General features: G+C 35.5%; 1 protein-coding gene across 2 annotated transcripts; it reads left to right on the forward strand.

Annotated features, from left to right (window-relative positions):
• Positions 1–4,811: 4,811 nt before the first annotated feature.
• LOC132188598 (Plastid-lipid associated protein PAP / fibrillin family protein) lies at positions 4,812–12,687 on the forward strand. 2 transcript variants are annotated; one of them, XM_088517962.1, is made up of 10 exons: positions 4,812–4,946; positions 5,234–5,385; positions 5,474–5,587; positions 5,970–6,104; positions 6,592–6,687; positions 10,492–10,572; positions 11,732–11,818; positions 12,016–12,071; positions 12,158–12,373; positions 12,476–12,687. In XM_088517962.1, exons 2-9 carry the CDS (start codon positions 5,236–5,238, stop codon positions 12,273–12,275), a joined length of 837 nt encoding a protein of 278 aa, XP_088374088.1. In that variant the 5' UTR covers positions 4,812–4,946; positions 5,234–5,235; the 3' UTR covers positions 12,276–12,373; positions 12,476–12,687. The 2 variants fall into 2 exon arrangements, with proteins under 2 accessions (XP_088374088.1, XP_088374089.1); XM_088517963.1 differs by lacking the exon at positions 10,492–10,572.
• The last annotated feature ends 1,900 nt before the right edge of the window (positions 12,688–14,587 follow it).

Genomic DNA, 14,587 nt, shown 5'->3' on the forward strand with positions numbered 1-14,587 from the left:
TAATAGGATCGTCCTTCTCCGGCGACAAGTCAGTGAAGATCTTCGTTGCCGGCCATTGGGGCCTGGTCAGCTCGGCCATTATGCTGAAGCTCCACCAACCTCGTCCTTCGTACCCACACCTAGCTCGACCTGACTCGCCAGAGCAATATGGACGCCTTCTTTGTCACCGAGAAGTCCCGGTTCGTGATCCTTGTCGCGGCCATGGTCGGCGGCATCCACGCCAACAGCACCTACCTGACAGACTTCATCGCCGTCAAACCAAGGCCACCCACAAATCCACCGGGGGTGGTGCAACCACCCCCAGCTCATGCAGGGGGTGGCCGAATTTAGGTTTTTTAATTTTTGTTTTTTGTTTTTTGTTTTTTGTTTTTTTGTTTTTAAAGAAGGGTGGGGTTTTTTATATTTTTGGTTTAACTTCCCTTAGAATACATATGTTGTTACCAAACTAAGGAATATGAATAACTATTTCATTCTGCCTTCCTCTATTCCTAGTAATAGCTATTTTTTTTTTTTTTTTTCTAATGGAATACCCAATCCGCGAACCAAACGAGCCCTAAGCTTGTAGCATTGGTCAAATAGCAGAGAAAACTCAAGTCATCAGCTCCCTCACTTCCTAGGTGGTTGTCGGTAGCGGCCAACCGTTGAAGCCTATGCAACTTTTCCAAAGAAGGCACGTTTCCACTGAATTTATTTATTGCAACTTCAATTTGTTCCAGATTTGAAGGCATTGGATATTAAAGGAGGAATGGAGCCAGTAAACTGGTTCATGAAAACGACAAGGTTTTATCTTTTCTTTTTCTTCTTTTCCTCTTTCACTTTTATCTTTTCCTTTTCATTTTTCTCTACTTTTGCCATGGATAAGACCAGTAGTTGTTACTCTGAGGGTGAGTTCCCTTCATTTTCTCATTTTTCTGTATCAAATCACATTCTATATATTTATGTTACACAAAATACTTCCCTGGTTCTTCTCTTTTTCTCCTTAGAATATAGTGATTAATTATAAAAAATGTGATAGAAAACTAATTAGATAAATTGACCACTTCCAAGTATTCAACCCCAATTGATCACTTTGGAGATCAAGCTCTAATTATTATATACAGAAATTGATATTTTTATTGATTGGATTGTCATACATGATACACCATCAACATAATTTTATACAAAGTATTGCAGCTTATTCTATATAAAATAATATCTAAAATAAGGAAATTCCAATAAAAAATCATTTTTATAAAGACTTGACACAAATCGGGGCATTCTTACTGTCTAATAAAAAATAGACACAAAAGTATATTTGCTATTACCAATTAATTAGCTAGCTAGCATTTGCTGTTTAAAATATTTCTCCGGATCATTGGACATCACATTTGTAACGAAGAGAAAAACGCTAGCCACATCTGCACTATTACTTCAAAAGAACTAGTCAATTTGAAGATTCCTTAGAATTCATTATAAAGTCCAGTTTCATATAGTAACTAGACAATGTGTGACTTAGTAATCTTTATAAACTACTCACTTTATGTAGGTTTCTTCTCATCTTCCCAATAAGAGAACGGAGTGTTACAACATTAATCCACCTACTATCAAATTTGAGAAGTTCATATTAATGACTTTGCAAAAAGTATTGCCTTTTATTATTATTATTATTATTATTAGTTAAACTTCTTTTTCATTTGTTTCTTTAGTTTTTACGGTCCTAGCTTTTGTCCTTTAGAATACCTTTTACTATTATAATTGTTATTATTATTATTATTATTATTATAAGATATTATGTTTCACGATGACTTTTCCAAAAAGCAATGCCTTTTTTTTTAAAAAAAAAACCGATGTTCACATTTTCCATCGAATCAAATCATTAGCCTTCAAAAGTTAATATATTATGTTCTTTGAATTAGGACATTTTTTCCTTCATGGTGGCGTGAACAGTATAAAAAATTAAAAGTTTGATACATTAAATTGATAGTTTTTAAACTTTAACACAAACATTACAAAGGTGATGCGATAGTTAAGTGAGGTTTTCATTACAAAATACAACTAAAAAGTATTAAATCAACATTTTGTACTAACAATTACTATTATTATTTTTATCTCTTTGAGCATAAATGAGAAAAGACTCATTCATCAAATCTAATATAAGTGGTCTTTTAAATTTCAAAGGATTTTAATTTTGAAGAACTTTTCAAAAGGAAAAACTACTTCGGGGTAGCCAAACCTAAGAAATCATGCACTATAGAAGAAGGAGAAATTACAAGTTGTTCACACGTACAAAACTTTTGTATTTGATACTAACTTGTCTAGACAAGTGACCATTTTTTCTTCTACCACAATAGTTCTCTCAGAACCTCTAGAAACTTCTTCTATTGTGTTAGGTTATATTTGGCCTTATTCAATGATCAAAACATGTATTTGTAATTTCTCATTCCTTCCCCATGTTTTACGATGATGATTGGAGTATATATTCATTATTTTCTTGATTTCACCTAACCCTAAGCCCTAACACCCTCTCTACTGCCTGCCTCCCTCTCACTCTCACTCGTCACTATGTCTCTCTCCCTACTGTTTCCCCTCGCCGATGGCTGTCGCCACTCGCTGGGACTGTCTCTCCTCGCAGGTTGCTGTCACTGCTTGCCGTCTTTGTGTGGCTATCGCCGCTTGCCATCTCTGTTCTGTCTCCTATCACTACTGTCTCTATAAAGTTTTCTATCTCTCTTATACAATATGTAAGGATTTTTATTTTTTGAATTGCTGTTCAGACGTTTGTGTCATGTTTGGATTCTACATGCCATGATAGGATTTTCGTAGTTCAATTATACATATATGCAAAAATTCATGTTTCTTAGTTTAATTTGGGGCAACATGTTTCTTAATACAATGCATAAATTACCTATCTAATAACACTTTAATAGATGGAGGACACTTTGAGTGATGCAACATGTTTATAAGTTAGTTATTTGCAACTTCACTTAGTTTTCATTATTTATTAATTTATTCTAATTATTTATTCATAGATGTGATGCAACCTTCAAGTTCAAGTAATAATAATTAATTGGTAAAAAGAGAGAGGCTCTGCCTTCTCTCTAGAATTTCTCTCTCTTTTCTTCAAGACAACACTAAGCAACACCAAGTAGTAGTGCTCGGTGTTTTCTCTGTAGGCTCCACTGATCTTCATTTTTTGGCGGGTTGCTTTAGATCTAGTTTGTAGATCTAAATCTAGTCTCTTCAACTTTAGATCTGATAGTCTTCTTCGGCCAAGGCGTGCCTTCCGAAGGGATGTCTATGATGTCGTGCTCCTCCTCTGCTGCTTGTGGGGTTTTTGTTTTTGTTTTTTTGTCTTTTATTTTGTTTGTCCTAGCTTCGGGCTGAGGATGGATTTGTTATCCTGGTCTTCGGGTTGAGGATGGAGTAGATCGGTGTGGAGGCTTAACTCTCATGGTCGGATTTTTAGTTTTTAGTTGTTTTTTATTTTTGTTTTGTATTTAGGCTACCCATGTCTTAGATATAGTCTGCACGAAGCAAATCTATTCCTTAAATATAATTTATACATGGGTTAGCAGAAGCTTGAAGTCATTTTTATGACTTTGTAACATTCATAGCTTTTGGCTATGATTTTTAAAAGTTGTATGCTCTGTGGTGTAAGAGCTTTATGCTCATGAAATTTCATCAATGGAAGTTCCATATTTCTCAAAAAAAAAAAGTTTAAGTACTGATTCATCTTTTGCCTAGAGATTTGTTAGTAATGAAGGTTATCATTTTTTTGAATTGTCATAATATTTTAATTACAATACAATTATATTAAGCATTTTTTGATATTTGTACATGCTTGTGCCTTAATATTATGTTAAGTTTATAAGCTTTCTTCTTTTGGTGTCCATAGGATTTGCTAGAAGACCAAATGAGAGTATGTTATGTACAAGGATTGATGAAGTTTTATTTGTATAATTTCTTGCGTAAAAGTTAACCCACAAGGATTGTGGAACTTTATATATATATATATATATGTTGTGTTGATTCTGATGAAGTCTCCATTCAAATCCTTCCTAAAACTAAATGTTATTTTAAGGACTTTTTACATGTTAAAACTAAAGTTTAACAAGTTATGATTTATATTTAAGGAATTTTTTTTTTTAAAAAAAAATTACAAATAAATATAAATTTGGGGTAAAATATTTTTGATTTTTCAATATGGGCTCTTTTCATAGCAATTTGACTCAAGAAGACACTAAAAAGACAAAAAAAAAAAAAAAAAAAAAAAAAACAAATGAGGGTAAAAAATGCTATAGTGACCCAAAAAAAAAGCTCAAAAACTGAAAATTGGTTATATATTTATCTTGAAAAAACCAAAAAAAAAAAAAAAAAAAAGCCCAAAGAAGCTCAAAAAACTAAATTTTGAAAAAGCGGTTATAGCAGGCAGTTACATGTTTTATTAACCGCTAATTAGCGGTTATGATTGCAGTTAGTGAAATTTATTAACCACAAAGGCGGTTACGGCATAATCCCCTTTACACCCTACTTGAATCTTTGCAATTTTATTTTTATAGTAAAAAAATATGGACATCTTGAAAATTTTGACATGATTTAATAAAAAAGCATAACGGATGGTTGACATTACAAAAAATTAGAAGTTCGATACATTAAATTGAGAAGTTTTAAACTTTGAGAGATAATTGCAAAAATGATAGAAGTTCAAGAAGGTTAAGTGAAGTTTCTCCAAAAATTTATTGCCACAAAATATAATAATTATAAAATAATTGTTACCTGAGCCGACTCGACCCGGCTTGGTGATCTAAACCCAAGAGTCCCTCCACCTCCAACTACAACCACCACACGTTCTGGCAGTTGACAGGAAAAGGAAAAGGAAAAGAAATGAGATAAGACTCAACAACTCGTAACGGTAATTGCAGCGTGGCTGACACCAATTTTTAGTCTTTGCTGCCGGCAGCCGGCAGGTATGCTCCAAACTTATTAATTTATTGGCCACATTCCGCTGGACTTGCCAAAATCTTCAACCAAACGGTTTTTTGATTGTTGAAATGGTTATGAAGAGTAGATTTTTCAATATTTTTTCTTGGAAAATTTGATACCCTTTTTGCTTTTAAAGTCACCCAGAATAATCCAAGCTTTCAAGGGGGGATTTCAGTGATCTCATGCATTCAATTGAGTTTTTCTTTTTTTGAATAAATAGTTTTTTTTGGAGCTTAATTAATGGTAACTAACTCCTACTATGAATTTCAAGAGATGGATTTGGCTTTTGCGTCTCCATTGTACGTAGCAAATGGAAGGAAACCCATCTTTGGCACTAAGCCCTTAAGCTCTACCCTTCATAGAAAGTTGTCCTCCCAGAAAACATCTCCTTGCATGGCAACTGTAGTTACCCAGACCAGTCAGGTTTTCTTCTTAATCCTCTTCCTTCAATTATTTATTTATTTCCTTTTTAAGCTACTGTTGTTGCATAATACATGGCTTTGTCTTCAAGGCATATGACGTTGTGTTAGAGAACAAAAAGCATGATCTACTGAGAGCTATCCAGGACACACAACGGGGACTCGTTACATCTACTGATCAACGCTCTTCCATTGAGGAGGCTCTGGTATAGTTTCCTTCAATATCTTTGTTTGCTTCATACTCCTGCTTGTTAGTTCTACCCCTTACAACCCCAAGGTTTTGTCTCAAGTGGTGAACGCATTGGACTTGGTGGCATTTCCATCAGGTTTAAGGTTCGAATCCCGTGGGTGCAAACAAATCTTTGGGGCTGCGCTTGCGTCGAAGCCGAGTCTTACTCGACTTGTGTGGGAGGCGCTCTAGGGTTTGCCCTTCAAGTGTGGGTACACAAAGTGGCCCTACCTTGAAGTTCCCGTCATAAAAAAAGTTCTACACCCAACATTGAATGCTCATTTGATAAAAATGAGGAGTCGGAATATATGGGTGAACTTATTCTAATATTAATTTCTGAACATGAATACAATTGGCAGGTCAATGTGGAGGGATATAACATGGGTTTACCAATTGATCTGGTAAAGTTGGATGGGACATGGCGCCTGCAGTATACTTCTGCCCCTGATGTTCTCGTTCTTTTGGAAGCTGCTGCTAGACTTCCTTTCTTTCAGGTACTAAGAACGGAAATCTAAATCTGTAAATATCTTCTTCTAATAAAAGCAATTAAACTTATTGTTTCAGCTTTATTCTGAACCTTGTATAGCTCTTAGTTATATCTTCATTCCAGATACCATTTTACATGAAAAGGCGTGAAGATTAAAAAGAACTTGCATGCCCTATGCTTGCATGCCATATGCCATTTACCCTTTTAGTTATAAATTGTTTCTTTCCAGATACCATTTTACATGAAAAGGCATGAATTTGCATGCCATATGCTTTCTGTTAAATGTGAAAGGAATTTTTGTGGATGCTTTTGTGACTGAATATGTTTTTTGTCGTTGCTTCCTGGATTAGCAATCATATCTAAAAGTTATGCACTGTGGCTTATTCTATGTCTGTGAAATGTCAATCACTAGATTTGTTATCTTCCTTTCTCCTCATGTTTTCTTCCTCTTACATTGTTCTCTGCAATTGCTTTCGGCATGAATGTGGACCTAGGTTGGGCAAATTTTTCAAAAATTTGAATGTCGGGATCAATCAAATGGAGGTGTCATCCGTAATGTTGTTCAATGGAGTATTCCAACTTTGTTAGAGGTAACCATCTGTCTCTCTTTCATCCAACTATCGTTTTTGGGGGCAATTCTACTCAATTTATAGATCTAAAATCAAGGTGCTGTATTATGTTGGAATTTTTTATTTTTATTTTTTTTGGGGGTGGGGTGGCAGGGTATGTAATCTGATTTTAGCTATGTTGCTACTTCACTTTTTAATTACTCTGTCTCTCTCTCTCTCTCTAGTCACAAAATATCAATATGATTTGAACAGTTTATGTTTATTCGTACATTCCTGAATTTGCTATGTCAGCAATGAAGATTTCAAAGCAACTGTTTTACTTGCATTTCTGTTATTGTCTTCTCACCCATGTCCAGCATGTATATGGCATTTTGCATATCAATCTTAACTCTGTCACAAAATCCTAACCCTGTAATTAATGCACACATGCACTATATAAAAAACCGATGTTCCTAGACATTTATGATATGACATTAGCAAGTCATAAATTTAGATTCACATGTTCATATTGAAAAGGCCGATGTTCGTGTTTGGTGCAAAAGGCGAATATCCAATAAGAACTAGAATCAAAATTTTGAGCTTAATGTTAGGGGAAGTGAACTTATATGTGTCCATAAGTCTTAGTATTTTGGTTTGACTTATGGCCCTTGGGTAGCAATAATTGGCACTTATGGTTTCATATCACTACATGTGTTGCCCGACCCCCTCACAAAATAAGGTCTTGAGCTCACTCTTTGAAAGTGGATCACACACTTCACACAAGAATTAATTATGTATTTACCAAATTTTGAATGGATATTGTGTGAAATCGAATCAATTTTTTATTGACTCATTAAGCATTTGAAATGTGTTTTGAATTTTCTTTTTGATTAAACAAACTGCATTTCAAATTGAGTATTTTTGCATTAAATGTTTGTTCAGTTAAAACTGTGAGTATTTGAGTAAGGGGGAGCTATGGTTTTCTACTTGCAAAATTGAGTGCACTATCAACCAAATTTGATCTATCAAACTTAATTGCCAATCGATTGAACCTTGACAACCTTGGAGGTTTTAAAAGACCCGATTGTGCCCCTTTTTCTAATTGTTCAAACAACAGTTTTAGGGCACATTGGACTTCCAGATTCATCCCAACCTTCATGATTATCCCTCTTCAACCCAAAATACTTGTGTTTTTCCTTCCCCACACTAGAGGTATGTGGATTTCCATCTTTTTACTCTTCAAAATTCTTGTGTTTCTCCTTTTGAGTTGGGTTGGTTTGTTTGTGTTAATATACTGTGTTTGAGATATTTTCACTCATTATTCGGATGTATTTAGGCATGGTTTGCATTCTACATTAAGTTTCGCATAATTGGTTTTCATGGGTGCACACCATGTGTTCAACAAAATGCCAAATGAGTTTTTTCTTTCACATTTGTATGTTTTGCTTGAATTGGTTGATGTGTTTCACCGTTGTTATGTATTTGAAACATTACTAGGCTACTTCATTTGATTTTAAGCCATTGCACTCTGTAATTGGTCTAGGCATTAGAGTTTGTTTTAGACTTATTGGTCTTATATGTAGTGCCTAAGGGTGGATCTTAGTTTAATTCATTGCATTTAGGTCATGTTTACACATTTAGATTATTGCATTTGGTGTTGCATTTTAGACCTTTAAGTTGTTGCAGCTATAAGTCTTATTAGCTGTTTAGTTGTTGTGATAAGCATTTACGGTTTGACCAGGATATGTGTGATAATGTGTTTAGTTATGTTTATGTCAGTGCATTTTAAAGTCTTGCACTTAGTTCTTAACTTAGGTCTCCGACATAGACATCCATTGTGCTTAGTTGTTGTGTTGTGTCTTATGGATGTCTGTGTTTGTGCTTGGATTAGGTCACCATGTCTGCTCATTGGATTCATGTTCATACTTCATCGTTTGCACCGGATGCTAGGCGGGTTGATGACCCTTGAGTGGAGCAGTTGTTTTATTCTAACTTCCATACACGTTTGCTCATTGTGGAGTGTGCTGTTGATCTTCCTAATTGTCGAGGTACTCGGATTTCTTTTGTTTTCGAGTCTTGTGATTGGCAGCCTTTGATTTTTTATCTTACTTCACCTTCCATGGCTTTGGTTCAAGAGTTCTACTTGATTATACATGCCATTGGTGAGAACTCCTCCTTTGCGGTCTATCTCCAAGGTATCACCTTTCTTGTTACCCAGACCTTGTGTCTACTGTCTTATCCTTTCTCAGTATACAGTGCTCCTTCCAAGGAAACTACGATGCAGTGTTTCACTAAAAATGAAACTTCTTGGCCTGAGCAGCCTCTCATAGTTGAAATTACGAATTTTTTACTGCTGAGAATTGATTCCTGAGTCGAATTATCTGTTCTGACATCTTTCCTATTAGTCATGCATCAAACATTGGGGTTGTTAGAGCCTACATGCTTTATGCCCCAGTTAATGATGTTTCTATTGATTTTGGTAGTCATTTCTGTAAGGTTGTGGTTGACTTTTTCGGTCTCTGGCCACCCGCACAGGTTTTCCTTTTCCTTTATAAGCATTTTCATATTCCCTCGGATGAGTCCCAACTACAGCTCAAGTCAGCTTATAGTAGCAAGACTATTCAGAGGAGCTGAGCTCATATCTCGCAAGGTTGATGAGGGTACAGAGGCAGTGGCAGCAGAGAGACCAGCTCAGCAGGTCCATCTACTTCATAGTCAACCTTGTTGGATATGATGGCTAGATTGGATCTTTTTCAGCAGACAGTTTTACGTCATTTGGATTGAGAAGATCAGATAGGAGATCAGGTGGCTCAGGTGGGGCAGCATTTGGATCAGATGCAGGAGCAGATGGCTCACATGGAGCTCGACATCCGTCCTCTCTATGATTGCCTGGGTCTTGATGCTGGTTTTGTGACTTACTCTTTGTTGTTTTGTGATTTAAAAAAGGGGAGGCGGGGGTGGGGGGGGGGGGGGGAGGGGTGAGTTTTTTTAAGTTGGGTTGTTAGGTGTTAGGGGGAGTGGTTATGCTTTTGATGATGTGATCTTGATGTGGTTCACTGGTTCAATGATTTTGACACATATGTACTTTGTGATTTTTGATTTGATAGTCAAATGTGTGCTCTTAGCATTGATTTTATACTTGGTATCTGTCTATCTGATTAGTTTTCTACATCTTTCTCTATGTGTTTTAATATGTTTCTACATCAATTTTAATTATTAGCCAACTTGACTTTTAAAACCCAGGTTTCACCCTAACTAAATACCTTGTGTACCAAGATTCTCACATGTGAAAAGAAGTTGTTGCTCATGGTTCTTGGTGAGAATCCTAAACATTTTTTTAGCCTAAACAGATACAAAACCTCTTCTTCCTTATTACTAATCAAACCACAAAAAAGCATTCAGCCACTAGAATTCTGGATTGCAGCGGAGGAGTTCATTCATAAAGGAGATTCTTGTAGAAAGAAGGCTAAAGGTTCTGGAGCCACTGCAGTGGGAGACAAACGAGTCATTTACTAGGGTTGCAAGCTGAGCATAGGCTTACAAAGGTTTTGTAAGTAGATTGTCTGTAAAATAAGTCTTCTATAGTGTTTTCCTTTGAGGTTGGCTAACCCTCCAGAGTGGTTTTTCTTTTGAAGTGTTCTTCAAAAAGTTCCACTTTGTTATCAAAATCTTGTGTTCCTTTATTTTTTGCTTGCTTTGATTTTAGTATTGATAACTTTTGTGTTTGGATTAATCATTGTTCTAATTGGTAATCTGAATTGTGAAAAGATTGAGATGTTTCCTGAATTGTTAAAAAACTTGGGGTTAAAAACAACTTTTCAGACTTCATGGTTCTTTTCTTTGCAGGAACAAGAAGGTGCCACTCTGCTTGTTTCTGCAAAATTTACCATTGTTTCTGTGCGTAATATCTACCTTCAGTTTGAAGAGGTAGTTTCTCTGTCCTCCATGAAACATGTCTTGTAGAGGTGTATCATATGCGACTGTTTCCTACTATTTTGTTGGACTGCCAAGGAAATGCTCTTAACTGTACTTAGAAGTTTAAATGTCGCCTATTCTATACGTCTTTTTCCTTCCATATGCTATCATCTTATTTGTTTCTCAATTGCATTAATAAAATTCACTTACTAGATATATAAAAATGAGGGAAGAGTAATGTAAAAAATTTGTTAGGGAGAATGAAAGTTGAAGCTGCATTCCAGGTTATATTTCCTGAAGAGGACATATCAGCTTAATACAATTGGTTATGAGACCAAAAAAGACAAAGAAAATAAAATTATGACTGCTTGGTTGTGTTCCATTAAAGTTCTCATATTTCCAGTCTGAGGAGCCTGCCCAGAAGTTCTTTTGCAATTACTGTTAAAGTCAGATGTCATTTCTTGTCTTGGGTACTGCGATCTGCATCAGTCTCTATCAGTTCAAATTCTAATCCCCTTTTCTTGTAATGAGACTTGAGTTTCATATGAAATAACACCTCCAAACTAAAATTTGTTGCCTCGCATTTGTCTAAAATGGTAACACCACAGTTTGTGGTTCTATTGTACCTAAAAATGATTTTTGTTTCCATCAATCCACTTTGAATAGTCTTGAATTTATTTTTGGCTTCATTTTGATGCTCCACCCCCCAGCATAACAGAGAGTTTCATTTCTGAGCTTGCAGATCAGGGAAGTTTGTTTCTTTTAGATCTGTAATTGCCCCATACCATAGCATTGAGCATTCTTATTAAATATCAGATGAAAAAAAATTTATGCCTTTTGCCAGACTTATATTGCCACTTCATTTCCAGATCTCAGAATCGCATACAGTTTTAGATTATAGACTTGGAACCAAGCTTAAGAGCTTGATGTCTTTGCAATGGGTTAATAGAATGGCTTGTTATCAAGAAGATTATGTAGCTCTTGGGATCACGTCATCATCTCCTAAGATTGACAAAAGATAACATCCATTTGTTTGGCATATACACAAAAATGCAGAACCCTCGTCTCTTTTGGGTGTGTGCTTGTTAAGATAATCCGTTCCTTGATATGAGATGCTATTTGAAGTATGCTTCTTGTAAATTCAGTAAATCTTGCAATTTGTTTTTGGCAGATAAGTGTACAAAATATAAAGATCAGTGAAGAACTGCAAGGTCTCATAGCTCCAGCAATACTACCACGGTCATTTTTAAGCCTACAGGTAAGTCAACCACATAAGTGGTTTCAGATTGCGACCTTTAATTGCTAGTTTTGCATGTATCCACTAAATAGATCCCAAATCTAGTTGGTATTCACCTTCTTGGGTTATATAATTCATTAGCTATTCTTGTTTGCTAGCGGGGCAACAGCTGTATAGTGATACTTCTTCTTGAGAGTTTTCTGCGTGATTGTGTGCAGATCTTGCAGTTTATCCGTGCTTTCAGAGCTCAAATCCCTGTAAGAGACGCAGGAAGGTAAGTGATGTCATTATATTGTTGTTATGTTAATTATCTCTGCCTCTTGCAGCAAATTTTGAATGCTAAACTTCTTTGAATTATAGACAATCAGTAGGAGGGCTGTATTACCTTTCGTATTTGGATGATAATATGCTTTTGGGGCGTGCTGTTGGTGGTGGAGGCGTATTCGTGTTTACGAGAGCTCAACCTCTCGATGGATGAGGGCTAAGTTCAACTTGTTTTTACTGATGGCCAGCATTTGTACACAAGAAGAAAAGCTTTTGAGTTTAAAATGTCACTATGAGGAGTCCAACATTGAGGTGATTTTCCATATCAAGACCATTAATAAGCAAGGCCCATTATGCATTTTTCCAGGTCGTTGGTGTTTACCACATAGTTTTAACAACTCTTGCCACTTCCAGCATGCAAGGAACGCTCAAGAAATATGGAGGCCTCATGTCCCATTTTTCCAATTATTCATTCCACCAGACTTGATTCTGTTGATGCAAAATTTATTGTAAAGTAAAACTATGTAATTGGATAGCCTTGAAACTAACAATAGGCTGTTCATATAGAAACAAACTATCGTATTCTATTCTCAATTTAATTTAATTCAAATCCTAATTAATCGCTCTCTTAGCTTGAAGAATGAAATGAGATAGGCCAGAAAATGTAAGTGAAATGCTCTTCTCTTTTTGGTCCATGCATTAGATCGTTGACTTCCGCGCTAGATCTTCAAAGCTGGTACCTTATTTTTGCATTCAGAGAACTTCAAATCTGGTTGCAATTCTTGTTTTGGTGTCCACCAAGCCCTCCCTATACATTGAGGTAGAGCTCCTCCTTGGCTGCTTCGATCCAATGAATTTTAGTGCTCTTTCTCCTATTGGCTATTGTGGTGCGCCTTTTTGTTTGCCGCGGTAATAGATGTGTAGGTAGTTCTGTTTTAGGAATATTGTCTTTTCTTGTTGTAGCCAATCCAATGGGCCAGATTGTTTATTTGACCAATTTACAATAATTTTTCACTTTTTTGCACTGATTTTCTGGTTGTTTTGGGTTACCAACTAAAATGTTTGTTTGTATTTCGTTTGTTGTAATCTTTCCATTTCCCCTTTCCCTTGAATTGATAAGGAAAAACATAAACTTTCTCATCAACTTATAACTGACCGATCACACAGTCCTGAATGCTTGCCCTGTTATAATCATTTACAATTGAATTTACAAGCGCTACAAAAAGTAGAACAATCTTATTGGGAGTGAGAGGGTAGCGCTTAACAATAACAAGTTGCATCCAGTGATGGATCCAAAATAATCTTAGCCTAATCTTTGAATAATTTGAACATTGAAATAATCTTAGCCTAATCCTATTTCTATGGCTGCTTGGTGTATTTTGGAAAGATGTTTCTTTTATCATGAAGGGTAGTTTGCTGAGTCTTGGTCTATCAAAACTTAACCTAACAGTACCATCTAAGTATTGTTGTAAACAATTTAGATCAAATGCTGTATTTTCTGTTTTTGTTGGAATGTTTTCATTTTCTAATAACCATTCTGATGGAAGTTCTACTTCGGACCAGACTACTGATTTTGGTACTCTAACGTTTGCATCACAAGAATGTGTCTGTATAAGTAAAGTTTTAAATTTGGGACTTTTAACGAGAGCATGCACATTAAGATTTGTTTTCATTGACTTATAATAAAATTTGTAAATTAATGCTAAAGGTTGGCTTCCTTCTAACATATCATAACCTGCTGTTTTAATGTTCAAAGTTAAAGCTTTTAAGATCTATGAATCACTTAAACTTAAAGTGAAGTCAGGGAAACAGTCAAAATGAATTGGTCCTTTATGTAGACTAGATTCAACGACTCCTAACATGCTAGTGCTGTAATCTTTATGTCTTCCATCTCTTAAACACAAAAGTACAGAGGCATTAATTCCTAGACGGACTAGGGGTTTTACAGCAACTTGGTTTAATCCTATGTGAAGGAAATTCATTTTAGAAAGTAATTGACATGTATCATGATGTTTATTTAAAGCATAGACTTGTTCAACTGTTTTAACACTGTAATCATTGCTAAAAGATAAGGGTGAAAAACTTGATTTATAAATTTCTTTGATTGGGACCTTGGATATGTTCCAATCATGTGAATCCATATTTGCTTCAAGGATGTTATATTCTTCTTCATTAACTATATCAGGTAAAGAAGGTAAACTAGATTTAGAGCTCATAGAAGAAGTAGATCTAAACAACCTAGACATAATTCAAAATATTTGTTAAGGACGAGACAACAAAATTGTAGATTTTCTACTTCCAAATTCTTCTCTTTAACTGATCTTTAAGTGTTCTGGAATAGCTATTTGTGTGTCCTACTGTTTGTCCTCCCGACTTACAAGCCTACCTGGCCTAACTGCGCTGATGGCACATTGACGGCACAAAGCGTACATCCCATAGAACTCAAAGATTTTGCTAAAGATAACATCTGAAAATATACTTGTTTTACAATTCTGTTTTCTGGAGTTAACAAATATATGAATAGAC

The sequence above is a fragment of the Corylus avellana genome, chromosome 6 (assembly GCF_965113065.1).
Source record: "Corylus avellana chromosome 6, dhCorAvel1.hap1.2, whole genome shotgun sequence".
NCBI lineage: Eukaryota > Viridiplantae > Streptophyta > Magnoliopsida > Fagales > Betulaceae > Corylus > Corylus avellana.